Source organism: Pelobates fuscus, chromosome 6 (assembly GCF_036172605.1).
Source record: "Pelobates fuscus isolate aPelFus1 chromosome 6, aPelFus1.pri, whole genome shotgun sequence".
Taxonomy (NCBI): domain Eukaryota; kingdom Metazoa; phylum Chordata; class Amphibia; order Anura; family Pelobatidae; genus Pelobates; species Pelobates fuscus.
The window spans coordinates 140,799,198-140,816,711 of record NC_086322.1 but is presented as its reverse complement, the minus strand read 5'-3'; the positions used below and the strand labels follow the sequence as shown (position 1 = coordinate 140,816,711).

General features: G+C 37.2%; 1 protein-coding gene across 1 annotated transcript in view; it reads right to left on the bottom strand.

Annotated features, from left to right (window-relative positions):
* LOC134614487 (collagen alpha-1(XXV) chain-like) overlaps positions 1-17,514 on the bottom strand; it is a 167,007-nt gene that overhangs the window by 47,199 nt on the left and 102,294 nt on the right. The window contains exons 15-16 of the mRNA XM_063458370.1: positions 6,625-6,687; positions 4,221-4,289 (exon numbers count right to left, since the gene is read on the bottom strand). Of these exons, the coding sequence (XP_063314440.1) occupies positions 4,221-4,289; positions 6,625-6,687 (132 nt within the window). The remainder of the gene's footprint in view (positions 1-4,220; positions 4,290-6,624; positions 6,688-17,514) is intronic.

The window sequence follows — 17,514 nt, the reverse complement described above, 5'->3', positions numbered from 1 at the left end:
TGTAGGAATCACAGAGTTTTCCTTTGGGCTTAAACCCCAGGTGTTTCTGAAACCTAACAACGTCTCTGGTTAAAGCTACCTGATTTATCAAACATTCATGCTCAAGTAAACTTGAGTTGCGATTAAAGTGCACCTTTAACTTGAAGTTAGTTTGGGGTTTAGGAAGAATTCATGGACTTTGGATCTTAAAGGTGTCACAAGATTGCCAGCTGAAAAAAGTAAGTATAATCATGCAGCTCCCATGTTATGTTTTCAGTAAAGATGATGAAAGGCGTAATCCTTGAAAGTAAACACTATGCGACAAAATACAATCGGTCCTTGCTTTCACATTTATTATACCACTGCCCTACATGATATATACAATTTCATACACATCATAGTTACATAGTTAGATAGCTGAAAAGAGACTTGCGTCCATCAAGTTCAGCCTTCCTCACACCTGTTTTTTGCTGTTGATCCAAAAGGCACAAAAAAAACCAAAAAAAAAAAACCCAGTTTGAAGCACAATTTTGCAACAAGCTAGGACAAAAAATTCCTTCTTGACCCCAGAATGGCAGTCAGATTTATCCTTGAATCAAGCAGTTATTACCCTACATTGAAAGATTATATCCTTGAATATTCTGTCTTTGCAAGTATGCATCTAGTAGCTGTTTGAACATCTGTATGGACTCTGATAAAACCACTTCTTCAGGCAGAGAATTCCACATCCTGATTGTTCTTACAGTAAAAAAACCTTTCCTTTGCCTTAGACGAAATCTTCTTTCTTCCAGTCTAAACGCATGGCCTCGTGTCCTATGTAAAGTCCGGTTTGTGAATAGATTTCCACACAATGGTTTGTATTGGCCCCGAATATATTTGTATAATGTTATCATATCCCCTCTCAGGCGACGTTTTTCTAAACTAAATAGGTTTAAATTTGTTAACCTTTCTTCATAGCTGATATGTTCCATTCCTTTTATTAATTTTGTAGCCCGCCTCTGCACTTTTTCTAGTGCCATGATGTCCTTCTTTAGAACAGGTGACCAAAATTGCACAGCATATTCAATATGTGGTCTTACCAGTGATTTATAGAGAGGCAAAATGATATTCTCGTCCCGAGAATGAATGCCCTTTTTCATGCATGACAATACCTTACTGGCCTTGGCCACTGCTGATTGACATTGCACATTGTTGCATAGTTTGTTGTCTATAACAATTCCCAAGTCCTTTTCGTGTGTTGTTATCCCTAATTCACTTCCATTAAGGGTATACGTTGCTTGTGTATTCTTTACGCCGAAGTGCATAACTTTGCATTTTTCAACATTAAATTTCATCTGCCATTTGAGTGCCCAGTCCTCCAGTCTATCTAAATCCTTCTGCAGCAAAGTAATATCTTGCTCACATTGTATTATTTTACAAAGTTTTGTGTCATCTGCAAACACTGAGACATGACTTTCAATGCTGTCTTCAAGATCATTTATAAAAATGTTAAATAGAAGGGGTCCCAGAACAGACCCCTGAGGGACACCACTTGCCACCTCTGTCCAGCTTGAAAATTTACCATTAACGACAACTCTTTGTATTCTGTTTTTAAGCCAATGTTCTACCCAAGAACAAGCATTTTCATCGAGACCGATTTCCTTGAGTTTGAACACTAATCTTTTGTGTGGAACTGTATCAAATGCCTTGGCAAAATCCAAATAGATCACATCCACTGCAACACCCTGATCTATACTTCTACTTACTTCTTCGTAGAACGCAATCAAGTTAGTTTGACATGACCTGTTATCATGAATAAAGTTACATCATTTTATGTTTTCTTCTGAGAGAAGTGGAAACTCCAACAGATGGCTTACCACCACCAAAGAGACTAGATTGATAGGAACTGTATTATCCTCGAACTTCAAACAATAAATATTGTATATACTTAATTCTTATGTGAAGTACTGATCATAATGACTAATTTTCATTTCAGGAAACAAAAACAGTTAATTTATATAATTGACTTTCCGTGAACAGAAACATGATTGATGCAATTTGTTCTTTCAGAGCACTGCACAAATGGCACCATAATTGATGAATTTCCATTGAACATATCAAGGGATTATGCAAAAAAATGATATGGGAAGATTTCAAATGCGGCACAATTACCATGGATACCAATGAAATGTTCCTGCTTATTGGTTAATTTTTACAATTTATCTTTAGATTTACTCTTTTGTAGATCACGTTTCCCGAGACTCTCCAGCTGTTCTCAAATCGCAAATCTCAAGCCAGACATCACAAGATTTGAGTAAAATAAAGAAACCTGAAGAGTCGCAAGTCAACTACCTTGCAATACAGCATATAGCCAAAGATATGGTGCAAAAACAGCTGCCCTAGAAGACCGTATGTACAAAGCACACATCTGGAATCCAAACATGGAGACTAAAATAAATAAACTGTAAGAGCCATAACAGCCACGTTATCCATTGATCTGGTATTTAGACATAAATATTTACTTATCGGCTTCTAGGGATTCCATATATCTCCATGCACAAGGTGAGCTTTGTGTGCAATATACATTACATTTTAAGGAAATCCATATATATTTTCTCATTTATAGAAAATTCACTTATTTTGGATTTCATTCAAAGTATAAGATGATGTTTAAAGTTCAAACAACGTTCTCTGTCAATGTAAAGCAATCAAAACAAGAGTGGATACTGTATGTATGTAACCTTTGCCCAGTCTCTACACATATCTCTAACAAGTCATTAAATATGGCAACCAGAGCAACCATATCATAATACATAAAGAAAAAACATATAAGATTATGCTAAAATGCTATTTAAAAAAACAAAACACTTTTTATTGGTTTCTCATCTGTAGCTGTAGCCATTAAAATTTTTGCCTTGTTCAGATCCTGACAGCTCTAAAATTACTTTTGCTTTCTCATGACAACTTTTACAGGGGGGGGGGGGGGGTTGTCTACAGGTTGTCTACAGGTTGTCTACTCTATAATCTCTATGATTGGATCTTAAGCAGAGGCAATTAAATCAGAATTTCCCAGGATCCTTGTAATCAGCCAGTGGAGAACTGTAGTGGTCATGGACATGGCGCATTGTATTAACAGAAAGCTCGGCTGTTAATTACTTCAATCTTTGTGATCTTGCTGCAGTGAACGAGGTCCCCTTTTAACTAGTGCAAGAGACAAAGGCCTCGATTTATTTTTCAATAAGCTTTTCAAATTATTTAATATGTTTGTATTAAAATATCAAAAATATATCATATAAAAAATATAAAAATGCAACATATTGGAAGACTTTTTCAAAATACTAAATAATATTAGCAGTTTATCCAAAAGTTTTACATAGTTTTAAAAGTTAAGCCAAAAACATTAAAGGGACACTCCACTGACCACATACAAAAATAAATAAATAATAAAAACCACTGCTTAGTAAATATAAACTTAATTATGCCTTTTTTTTTCCATTCGGTGTATATGTAAAACAACTTGCAAAACCTGCAGATCCATTGTCTGCAGCCTTTGCAAGTCCTCTTCTTCTAACCCCACCCAGACTTTCAGTGACCAATTACATCCAGTCAAAGAGTCCCAATGCAGCTCGATGAGAAGTCTTTGCTAGGCAGATACTCTGGGCAGTGGCTGCCTCTGGAGTTTAACTTCGCTGAGTTAACCAAACCAGGAAGTAACAGGACGGGTTACCTGATTGATCGAAAGCCAGGGGAGTGTAACAAGGTTCATTTATAAAAGTGTCAATTTCTTTTGGAAGGGCACATTCATCACACATAAAGTATTTCAGCAAGCTAAAATGCTTTAGAGGTCTGGAGTGTCCTTTTAAGTCAATGACCTAGTTAGGATCCATTATATAAATTCCCTTTAACCCCTTAAGGACACATGACATGTGTGACATGTCATGATTCCCTTTTATTCCAGAAGTTTGGTCCTTAAGGGGTTAAAATCCACTATTCGAGCCACAGTAAGTGACTACTGGTGATGGGAGACAGCATGTACACTTCACATTACTGAGATCAAATAAAATAGCACATATATCGTAACAAACATGCTACTTAAAACCGAATTCAGCAAGAAACATTGAGGTACATATATCAGTAGCAATTGCATGGCAAAACTGTAAAAGTGTAGAATGGATCAGGACTGGATTTTTGCCCCACTTTGCTCTTTATAAGTAACTTCTGACTTCATTCAGGAATACATTGTATAACATTAGAGGGCTTACCTTTGGACCTGACAGTCCCTGAATACCTCTCTCTCCTCTTCCTGGCGGGCCCAATTCTCCTCGTTCCCCCTAAAAGCATAAAGAGTAGAAATATAAAAACATTAAATCCCACTGGTTTGCATTGGCATTAATGATCTGACGTAAAAAACAAAAACAAAGCAGAAAAATAAGAAAATGCGAATGTTACTCAAAAACAAATAAAGATTATTAAATTACAACTACGACTCTAACTTGATTATGAAGCGTACTTGCATCAATAAACACATTTTCAGTGTGAAATTTGAAGCTTTGCAAAAATCTAGTAAAATTTGTCAGAAAAGACTATAACAGACTATTAGATTGAAAAGTAAAAATAGGATTGTTCTTGTAGCTTAGTTTATCTTTATAAGTCTTTATATACAATAATTGATATATAATTTCCATGCCTGGGGCCACTTCAATGATAATGATTGTGTTTTAGTAACAAATCACTTCTAATTAGTGAGTATTCCATCAAACTAGTTTATTTTACTTTATTTTTAAGTCTTTGCATTTATTTTATTATCATCTGTCATAAGCAATTGAAAAATTAAGTGAGTAAAGACAAAATTAAAATAAACATCCCAATAGTCCAAATAGATAAATCATTTCGGAAACATAAACACAGAGGAAGCACATCTAAAAATAAAATCTAAGAAAATAACTATTCCTTTGACATTTAGCTGAAAACTGGATATAAAACGATAATGATCTTGCCACTTGAGTTGACTTTTTCTCAAAATAATCACCATTGGCTATTGGCATTAAAAATATGCCAAATATTTTATCTTCAATATTTTTAGAGGAAAAACACATTTAATATTGTCCAGTTAAATTATTCATTCGGCCAGTTGATTTGTATCTCTGTAAAATGTTAGTATTTGAATTTCATTTTTTTGGCAATAATTTATCAAAATAAACTTTTGTTTAAGCGCAGAATAAACATAAACTGAACATTAATGGAGGCCAACTTATGGGAGGTTATTAAAATTGTAAATTCAATGCTCACAAAACTGCTGTAATGAACAAAATATTAGCACTGAAACAAAATTATTCAGTTATATGAAATCTGTTTAGAAGGCAATTGTGATGTTAAAATGCAGCTCTCTTAAAGGAAAACTATAGTGCCAGGAAAACAAACAGATTTCCCCTGTGTCAAGGCCCCCTCCCGCGGTGCTAAAGGGGTTAATAACCGCTTCAGTCACTTACCTGTGTCCAGCGCAGATTTCCCTCGGCGCTGGCTCAGCTCTGCCCACGCTCTGCCCACGCTCCTCCCCCGCCGGCAGACGGAGGAGGATGCTTTCCTTTGGGGAAAATCTGACGCTGGATGTCCTCATGCAGAGCGTCCGTTTCAGTTCCGAAAGGCCCTCCAGTGGCTGTCTGGTAGACAGCCAGTAGAGGACGAGTTAACTCTCAGAGGTAATTATTGCAGTTTGTAAAAACTGCAATAATTATCACTGCAAGGTTAAGGATGATGGGAGTTTACACCCAGACCACTTCAATGAGCTGAAGTGGTCTGGGTGCCTACAGTGTCCCTTTAAGTGAAATACAGATTTTTCCTTTTAATTTCCTTCAAAAAAATGTAAACAGCCAGCGTGCTGACATTGTAACCTAGTTACGATATTAAAAACATAATATGCCAAAATAATTGGCAGATCATTTCATAAAAATAAGATTTCCTTAATGTGATCAGAGACAACAGGCTAATAAAGGTATAAGGCTAATATCAATTGTGTGCAAAATTGGCATCTAATGCCAGCACACACAGTATCCTCGTGCCTGAGAAACAATAAGGGCACGGCCCCCACACCCATAGCTACCGCTGTCCTTAGCTAAGACTCATCTCCCTTGCCACCCTTGTATTTATTTGAGTTTGAGGCGGAGGACCACCATAGAAAAGGTTACTCTAACTTTAAAGGAATATTCAAAGCTCCAAGCATGTACTGCTCCCCCCAATTTAAGTAGTCAAACTATTTACAAATGGGATAACAACTCTCCTGAGTTCACTTCCTCCATTCAGAGAGCTTCTGGCTAAGGTCTGCATTGTAGAGCCAGCTCGTTGGCTGAGAATGGGAGCTGATCGTTCTCAGCTAATGAGCTAAGCTTAGCACTCATTATGGTGTTTGGAGTGTTCCTTTAAACTAGGGGAAAAGTACAAGGACCCATACTGTGGAACAGTCTAAAAGTGGAACAATCAGTATGAACATTCCATTAGTTACCATAGTGACTGCATCACTTTTTGAAATTTGCCACAGAACCGTTCTTTATAAATAATTCCATGTACACACATTTACAGTACTTAGATGGATACATTGAACATTTTTTTGCTTGAATAAATGAAAAAATTTACTACTGAAAAACACAAAATAATTATATGGATTCTTACCTTGGTTCCGGGTAACCCTGGTAAACCAGGTTCTCCCTGGGGACCTAGGAACCCTGGCTCTCCCTTAGAGGAAAATACAGATTAAAACACATCATATAAGTAGTCACTTTATTTATTTATTTTAACACATGTATTATTATCTATTATTACATTTATGTGTGCTACATAGTTGTGCAATGGGAACTATTGTGACAGTGTGAATGCTCATATGATTTGAAGTTGCCATGGTGCCTGGTATGTGTATATAAAGCATTTTACTATGAAATGCTGTGCATAGATAGTAGCATAGATACTAGTCTAAAACAAGAGTTCCAGGCTGGCAAATGTCAATTCTGTGCATATTTCTATGGATAGAATGTCATTCATTAACGGATTAGTGGTATCTTCTTCAGACATTTAGTCAAAGGATATAAAGGTAGGGAATAGACAGGGGTACAAGAGGTAAAAAAATACATAAATTAAAGAAACAACAGATACCCTTATAAAACGTCCTAATTTAAAAGAGTAATATTAAAAGAAAGCTCCCCCAATAAGGGGTAATATAATTGTGTCGGCTTATAGCAACATTAACTCTACCCATTCCACGTTCTACAAATTCAACATGAATCATCCAATGAGAAGAAGGTATCACATTCACAGCAAAAACCACAGGAAAGGAAAGCTTTATTCCCAAACACTATGCATGCACAGTGCACAATATGCAGTAACTAGAGTGAGTGCAGGTCTTTCAGAAAGATAGTGGGTTAACATAACTAATATATATGCATGACAAAATACTGATTGTAAAGAACAGGCCGAGAACCAATCAATAAGTCAGTGCAGAACAAAGCAAATCAAGCATACATATGTTTTGAATTCTTGTTAGTAGGAAAAGTGAAGGGATATTTGTGTATAAATAGTGTCAACAGAAAAAAAAAAATTAAATGTTTGACTGCTGCATTCCTTGGGTAATGAGCTCCATGTGGTGATATTTACCATTCTTAATTTAGTATCTATTCTCAATAAAGCTTTAGGGTTCTGCTGTAAACCAACAGTGGGAAAGAAGTGTTGATCCGGTTTTCCCCTACTTCCCTACCAGCTACCAAGGCACTTTTGGAGGCAAAGTGCCTCAGACTATTTGGAACAATCGCTCCCTGAGAGCCAGAGCTCCCGACTCCCTGTCAGGAGCTCCCGACAGTTGACAGGTGAAATCCCCACATTCCATTCAACTCTTTTTGGCACAAACTTTGTTAGCAGCCTGTCAAAACTGTACCCCAGTGGCTATTTGTTATTTGGCTCTTCATGGATCCGGGTGCATTTTACCAACATGGGTGCCCGGATCAGAGCTATCCGGGGATGTATAAAATGTGGGGTTCCTGTGGGTTTTTACGGTGTTTCTGGGGTATTTTTGTGTTGTGCTCTCTGTATCCGAGACATAATTAGTTAAACGAGCAGCAACTCAATAATCTCCAAGACACAGAGGCACCAGAGGAGGATCATCTGTTTCTGAACAGGGACCCCAGGCTGGGGGTCTGTGTCTAATAAAATCAGATCTACTCACAACATTAAGTCTTGGCTAATGTATGGGTAGAAAGCTTATACAAGTTATACACTAACTACATTGGAGAGAGCTACAACTCTAAGGGAAAGAGAATCCTTGGCAGTGATACAAGAGTGGTCCGCTACAATTATCTAACTAACAGGACACATATCACACACTTGATTTCACACAATACCATTGTTTCACAATTTTGAACAGATATCTCCTGTCTGGTTAAAAATAATATTTTGTGCATCACCTGCATATCTAAAGTTGGACTATGGAAAGTCCTCTTTGGGCACATCAAGTTTCCACAACTATCCCAGAGTTCCCTACACAATATGGAAATGAGCACAGGCAGGCATTGTGTTTCATACTTCATTTGGCATTTTGGCAAGTACCCTTAGCAATGGGGGCTATTTAAAAAATAAAATAAAATGAATCTCACAGTATCAGTTGTAATCCATGAGGATCAGTGACCAGAAAGCAGCCATAAGGTGCAGTTTTGACCTTGTGGATCTTACCAACATGGTGAGGTTTTGGACTGCAAGTTGAAGTCACCTATCTCTCAATTTCAGTACACCTGATATGCCCTTAGCATTCAGGAAATTAACTGAAAGGTGAGGGAAGGACCATTTGTTTATTAAATTTCTATAATTGCTAGCACAATGTAGATACAAAATGTTATGCCCTTAAATTTGAGCATAAGTTGCACTCACAACAGCAAAGGAGACAACAATTCCTTTGATATAAACAAATTCACTGTTTAACAAGGAATTTGATAATGCGCAATTATAGTACCAACCAACCCCATGTGCAGGAAATTATTTTGTGTGCTGCAAGTCCCTTATGTAGATCAAAAAAAATGTTAGGTCTTAAAAGTGTCAGGCACATCAGATTGATAATTTATGTAGAACATTAACCTGGTATTTACAGGAAACACAGCAATCTCTCAACTTTACCACCAATTCTGATCTATATTAAAAGCTAAAATGATGAATGTTGAGGTTGGTTTCTCTACCCTTCACATTTTAATTCATATTTAAAAACGGAACACTCTTGTACTCTGTAACTCATAGCATGTATTTTACATTTACTTGTCAAGACAGAGCACTGTAGACTGAAACAGGCACTTAAAGCTAACATAAGTAACCAGCTACACATGTTCTCGAGACCTGACTATGGTTGGTGAGCCAATACTGGAGTATGAATTCCAGTTATCGATATAATAGTAGCAATAATATTACTCATGATGATAATATAGACCTACATTTTACACTGCACCTTACAGGGAAACTGTCACAAACCAATAGCTAACCAACGCATTGATGTCATTTTGTTTTAATTGAATTTCTGCTGGATTTTATACCAACTTAAATCCTGCTAGTAGATAACCTCCTCCCCCCAAGGCCATAGCAAGATAATTTACAAACAAATCATCCACAGATTCAGTGATGTTATCGAACAAAACAATTGCCAAAACACAATATTGTGCAATAGAAAACAAATGGCTTTTGCCCCCTCCACTCTACTGAGACTGCTCTTATTAAAGTTACAAATTACCTAATCACAGCTAAATCCAAAGGCCACTACTCCATATTAATTCTTCTTGACCTCTCTGCTGCCTTGGACACTCTTGATCATGTCCTCCTTCTCCAAACTCTTCAATTCCTCGGTCTCTGTGACACTGTCCTCTCGTGGTTCTCCTCCTATCTCTCCCAATGTTTGTTCAGTGTCGCCTTTTGCAATTACAACCCCTCCTCTCGCCCTGTCTCGGTTGGAGTCCCCCAAGGATCTGTTCTTGGTCCCCTTCTGTACTTGCATCAGTCCGTTGTTGCAAGCTTGTTGTCTTGGTGTTATCTTTGATCCTGGCCTCACCTTTGCGCCACATATCCAGAATGCTGCTAAAACCTGTCGATTCCACCTTAAAAACATCGCCCGCATCCGCCCTTTTCTCACGCAAGATGTTGCCAAGGAGTTTGTTCATGCTCTGGTAATCTCTTGCATGGATGTCATTCTCTCCTAGTTGATCTCCCCAGAAGCCGAACTGCCCTGCTACAATCGGTAATGATGGCTGCCAGGGTGATCTTTCTCACCCATTGCTCCTCCAATACCTCACCCCTCTGTCGATCCTTACACTGGCTTACTGTATCCTATAGGTGTCAATTCAAAATACTAACTTACCTATAAAGCTCTAACCAACTCTAGCCCTTCTTGCATTTCTTTCCAGATTCATAGATATGCCCCTTCTAGGTCTCTCTGCTCTGCCGGTGACCTTCTCCTGTCTGCTGCTCGCACCCTTGCTGCTAACCCGCGCTTGCAGAACTTCTCGTGGGTGGCTCCCTTCTTTTGGAGCAGCCTGCCTACCCCATCAGACTCTCTCCTAGTCTTCAATTGTCTAAGAAGTCCCTCAAAACACATATGTCTAGAAATGCTTATGGACTCCCAGAGTAACTTGTCTATACCTATCCATATCTGTCTCTTGCTCTCCTAAAGAGCCATACTACACGCTCACCTCCAGTTATGCTACTTTTCCACCTTGTTGGTGGCTGTCGCCCTTGCTGCCCTGTTGTGTATTTGTACCCCACCTCCTCTAGACTGCAAGCTCGTTTAAGCACGGCCCTCATCTACCTTTTGTTCCTGTGTCACTGTGTAATTGTCTCATTTATTGTAAACTTCCCTCCCTTTCATAATATTGTAAAGCACTGCGAAATTAGTTGGTGATATATAAATACCGATAATAATAATATTAATAATTATAATAATACAATGAGACTGTTGAAACTTGTACAATAAAAGTCAATGTGATAAAGATTAAAAATTCTAATCAATTTTCTCTTCGAACGTGCTACTTATTATTGTCCAATTATTGCCATTTAGTCATCTAAAGCTTCCATACATATCCTCCATGTGTAAACATATCCCAGTTTACCTTATGCATAGCTCACATGCATTCACACTGTACCAGTCTCAATATCCAATGTTTAACAGTTGCAATGCCAGGACACTAAAGCAGACTATCAATGGCTCTTGTTTGCAGGATCCCCCCTTTATTTGGCTGCTTGGCCAGCATCTTGCATTCACCTATTTCAAGCCAATGTAACCATTAGCCAACTTAACCATTCACTTACAAGCTTGATAAAGGCCTCAATGAGGTAAAAACTTTGCCAGGTCATCGTTACGTCTGTATAAACCACTCTGTTTTTTCACAACATTCGGGATGAGGATTGAATTATTGTTTCTGCATTTCAGAGGACTATTAGGATTATGAAGGCTCTCCAAGAGCCGAAATATTGCTCTATGATATGTGGTCACAGTAAAAGGTATACTGACAAGGAGAAGTAGTGCTAGACCCATTTTCATTTCACCATAATATAATAAGATGGGAACTTACAACCATTTTTGGCTTATTTTCACAGCATTCATGACATGCTTCATTCCTCTCATTCTGTCTTCCTTATAATCTAACTAGTCTGGATGTCTCTGGGAAAAGCCCTGTTTTGGCCTAAGACTTTTGTCTGAGTGTCTGTCCATCTCGCACTGATGCCCCTTTTTGAAGTGTATCTGTCTTAGTAGATGCCCAGCTGACAAAAAAATCTGATATATTTTATTTACCCTAAAAATCAGACACAAGAGTAATGTTATTTTTATGTGCATGTTGAATAATATAAAATGTATTTATTTATAGTTCTACTATAACTTCAAGCATGGATTGCACTGTGTATATCATGTAACTTCAAAGATTATCTAGCTATTAGCTGGAACATAAGAAAAACAATAATTTGAACATATTTTTAACCAATCTCTGTACACCTGCAAATTTGTAGATCCTTCATTTTACATCAAAGAAAAATAAAAGTAGAGCTCCAGGTTCACTTGGGTTTGATGCCCACTGGTGCATTACAAATTAATTTAGGGCAAGTGTTAGAGCCATAGATGGAGTAAACATCACGGAGAGCCAGTACTGCCACCTCGTAATGAACCTTTTAAAAATGTCAGTGATCAGTTTGCTTAACGCCAGTATTGACCTCACAAGCCGGTCAAACTCAAATGATGTTGGAAAGTTTCACATCGTTTTTCAACACATATTGCATTGTGTGTTCCTATTTATTTAAAGGTCTGCATTTTCTGACCTGCAGAGCACCAGCTGCGAGCAAGATTGTAGCCACCGGTAATTTATTTGAGGATTTACACAACTGTTGGCCAGAAATACAGAGTTTCTAACTCTTTACTAGTTATGTGTGTCTCAATCCTGTGGTTATGTTTTTAAAACACACACAGTGCATGTGAGCATTTTATACAGGTCTATTCTGCTTCCTGTGCCTGGAATAAATTAGCACCAAACGAACGGCTAATAAAATTGCTTTGCAGTCATGCCACATACAAGTAGGTCTCAAAAAGAAGCACATGGTTACTCTTCGTTATGTACAATAATGTATATCCTGATACTGAAAACTGTAATGCGAAATGTTGAATCTAATGATTCTGATTGATCCTAAAATAATATCAATCCAATAATCTATGCCCCGTGTCACTGTTTTTGACAAAGGTACATGAGGAACGAACAGCTACTGCCCAGCAGGAATGTAGCCCAGCAAAAACCCATGGAAACTGAGTTTTCTTATTATATTTGTGAGAGTTCCCACACTTCTTCTTGTAATGCTTACAGCATAGGAGCATTCTTACAGCACACTGGGCATTTTAAAACTGCAGAGAAGCATGTGAATAAGTACCCTGTAAAGCAATCACTTGTTCAGGTTATTTTTAAATTAAAGAGCCCAAAAACTAAATAAATTAAAATCACTCTTTAGCAGATATATCTACAATGAAAACATGCATGCATTTAGCAGTGCATTTTTTCATTGGGGATATATCTAAAACAGCTTGACAAACCTGCAGTTCTCTGGTCTGCTTGCAAGCCCTAGTCTTCTAACCCTGTCCAAATTTTCTGTGACTGTCCAATCACAGACTTTCCAATGAAGCTGTGTTTACATCTGGGCATCCAACCAGGAAGTAACTAGATTGGTTGTCTGATGGAAAGCCGGGATGCGGTGTGACCAGGTAAATTCATAAAAGTGTAAAATTCGAGTGAAATCTGCATTTTTTGCAAAATGAAATAAATGAACACTCTTCATATGCATAGTTTTATTAAAAAATAATGCATATATGCATATATACAAATAGATATGATTAATATATGTGCATTATATTAATATACTCTGTGTGTGTGTATATATATATATATATATATATATATATTAATGTATGTAGATATTCTAAGTTCAAATAAATATGTATACATATCTGTTCAGAATTAGTGATGTCCCGAACAGTTCGCCGGGAACCGTATTCGTCATCATTGAGTAAACTTTGACCCTGTACCTCACAGTCAGCAGACACATTCCAGCCAATCAGCAGCAGACCCTCCCTCCCAGACCCTCCCACCTCCATGACGAATAGGGGGCGGACCGAACATTGCGCGTGTTCGCGACCGCGAACACTCTATGTTCGCCAGCGAACGATTCCTGGCGAACTGTTCGGGACATCACTATTCATAATATATACACAAATATTATTATAATATACATACATTTCATGAAAACACCATATTTGAAAAAAGGAGATTCGTTTTTAACATTTGTGATATTCCAACCATTCTAAATGCTAGTTGCACCCTCTCCATATAAAAATAAATATTTATTTTAATTTTTACTTATGGAAGCTCTCACTTCCACTTGAATGATCACTCAAGCGGAGTGAATCAGGAATTCCTGCTGGCTGTCAGTTTGACGTCTAGCGTTGCGTTGCAAAATCAATTAAAAAAGTGCAGGTTTCTCTTGAAATAGGCACTTGTGAATTCGGACAAGCGAGACCTCCTTTTAATCCCTAAAGCACTTCAATACACATATGTAGTATAATACTACATATACGCATATGTAAAGTGAAACAAGGGCTTTCTCACAGAGTTATTCACTAAGCTATCTAACCTCTATCCTTCTTTAAACATTCAATGTTTGAAGGTGTTTACTAGACATGTGCAATTCGGTTCGTTCCGAATGGAAATTCGGATGAATTTCGGACATTCGGATGCTTCCGAACCCTATCCTATCCCCACTCCTAACCCAACCCAGCAACTGCAGTCCTTGATGCTTCTCTATAAAACCATAGTGATAGGACCAGAGATCATCAGTCTTAAATAAGATACATTTTATGACTTTTTAAAGTTTTTGTTTTTTTAAACGGGGCCAGTTAATCTATGCTAAAAATGGAATACACTAACATTAAGAAAATATATACCTTTATAAGATAAGAGTGTTCTTTTTATAGTTTTTGCCAACACTGGCATACAGTGTCCTGGATGTGACACTTGCAAACAGGTGATAAAAATGAGATGGCAAAAATTATTTAGGATTTAGGTTTAGAACTTGCTAGCTGATTTACAATACAGTGTGCATTCTTTTTATCGTACTGGTATTTTTGCATATGTAATTAGCACTTTTACCAGCTATTTGCTTGTTTGTTGCGAGGCATATTAGCATGATAAGCAGTTTACTGGTGTTTAACATGCAGTAGCAATGTTCTTTGTATTGAGCAAAACACTTCTCTCCAGATATTTATTATCTCAGAATAAATTATAATGTAATTCAGAAAGTAAGTGCCAGATGGGTTAGAAGGGATATCATCACTCAGCATAGCCCACTAGTATGCTTGTATGTGCATTTTTTATTTTTAACATTCCCAAATCTTTACTGAGTTGAAAATATCATCCTACAGTGAGTGTTGTGTGGTTGTTTCTTCATTCTCGGCTCACTATAGACATATAAGACAACCACCAAAATGAGACAGATCCAACATCATGGTTGTTTGACCTTCCACCCATATTGTTTGCTTTATACCTGCTAGTTATATATGATCCAAGAAAATGATCTTTGATCATATATCCAAACTTTTATTTTTGTTTTGCTGGTTATTAGCAAGAATTGGGGCATATGATTGTCTGGAATAGCAGACAAATACAAAGAATGCCATGACCTAAATCAGGGGATATAAAACTAAACTATATTAATATTAAAAAAAAATTCATATCTTGAAAAAAAGTGTGGATATTATTTTATTTTGTGGACTTTATTTTGTAATTAATTTTGGATGAGAAAAAGCTGGAGAGGCATAGTGATAAAATAAGAAAAGGAACAGCTGTTAGTTACAATTATGCCATCATTAGTATACGTCTTGCAAGCCTAATAACCCCTGGCCTCTGCTTGATACAAGTTACAGAGGATCATCGAAAAATGTAAGCAGTCAATAAACAGCATTGAAAACTAAATATGAATACCGCACTCAATCAATGACATTAAATAATTATTAAACCTATGTTTAATTTCATAGTATTTATTGAAAAGCTTATAAGAATGATTCATAAAGATAATGGTATTTCATCAAAGTAGCACATAATTCATCCTATATACACCAACTATGTGCAAATATCTATCTAGACACAGTATCTTCCTATGTGCAATGAATAGTTCAAAAAAGTGTAAAAAATGAAAACAATTGGAGAAATGAAAAGAATGAAAAAATTATGAAAAAAATGAAAAAAATGAAAAAAATGCAAAAAAATGAAAGAAATGGAAAAAATACAAAATACTAAAGTCCTGATAAGTAGGACCGTGGACTTGATGCGGCAGTGTTTGCCGCCTAAACTGAGGATATTTAAACCCTGATGTTCTTCTTTTGACAGCACGGACACTGGGGCCATCGAAGGGACTCATATGTCCCGAGCGCGCAGCCCATTCACAGGAAAGCCCTACGATTGACTTCAATCTACTTCTAACAGAGCCTTACACTGCCGATTGACTTCATTCACTACTACAGGTGTGATCAGCCACCAGCGGATACAGGGTGGCGATCATTTTTTCTACCATCAGGAATTCGTTCCATCCCTTCCATTCAGACAACCTTTCACAGACTACAGAATCTTCCTACAGGATACAGCATAAAGAAATAGACGACATTGGTGAGATCAACCCACAGATAGTGGGCAAACATATAGTGCACTATATACTGGACTGCCACTTATCAGGACTTTAGTATTTTGTATTTTTTCCATTTCTTTAATTTTTTTGCATTTTTTTCATTTTTTTCATTTTTTTCATAATTTTTTCATTCTTTTCATTTCTCCAATTGTTTTCATTTTTTACACTTTTTTGAACTATTCATTGCACATAGGAAGATACTGTGTCTAGATAGATATTTGCACATAGTTGGTGTATATAGGATGAATTATGTGCTACTTTGATGAAATACCATTATCTTTATGAATCATTCTTATAAGCTTTTCAATAAATACTATGAAATTAAACATAGGTTTAATAATTATTTAATGTCATTGATTGAGTGCGGTATTCATATTTAGTTTTTGATATTGATTAGGAGGTTTTTTGTGGGGTTATACCTTGAATACCGGCACCTAACACTTAATTGAGTGCCAGCACATATTGTTTTTTTTAATAAACAGCATTGCTCCCTTTATAGTGCTAAAAGGCTGCTCTAGTAATAAATAAACACCATTTTGGACGAACATTCTGGAAACATGCCCATAAAATATATGATTCTAAATATTTGCTGTATTACCAATGCTTAACGTAACTAAATGCATATTTTTGGCTACACTAAAAAAAGACCGTAATTATATGCAATTTAGTCTTCATTTAACAAGAAAGCACGCTCTATGTTTTGTGGCGACTTGACTATTACCTAAGGAAAGTATTCTGTTTCCATGAGTTTAGATTTCCCATCTTTACAGCTATTTTCAGAAACTTTCAGAGCAAAACAAATGTTATGGTTTGGCATGTCTATCCTTGAGTTGAACCCTAAAATTAGAGGAAGAGTTAATGCTATTAGTTGTACACTATTTGTTATGAAAGAAATGTGTTAATACATTGGAAACATATATTGAGCTTTGTTATAGGAGCGTTAATTCCACCTTGGCTTGGAATGTCTCTTACAGATAATCACTTTTACGGTCATACAGCAGCTTTACTGGAGACCGCGGCGAGGGAGCGCTGAGTGTAAGCTCTCCCTACTCAGCTCCCCGCAGTGATGCCGGGAGACAGAATATGACATCACTCCGGCTCCCAGCATCACTCTGCAACGCGCAAGGGAGCTGTGCAGGGAGAGCTTACACTCAGCACTCCCTCGCCGTCTGTCCGCCCCCAGCCTGCACGCCCACCTGCCCAGCAGCCCCAATAGACCCCAGGTAAGAAATCCACCAAGCTCTCCCAAAGGTAGGGAGGCTGGGTGGATTTAAATAAAGAAAAAAAAAGAGTGTTGGGGTGGAAATGTGTGCATGGGTGTCTGTGTCTATGGCTGTC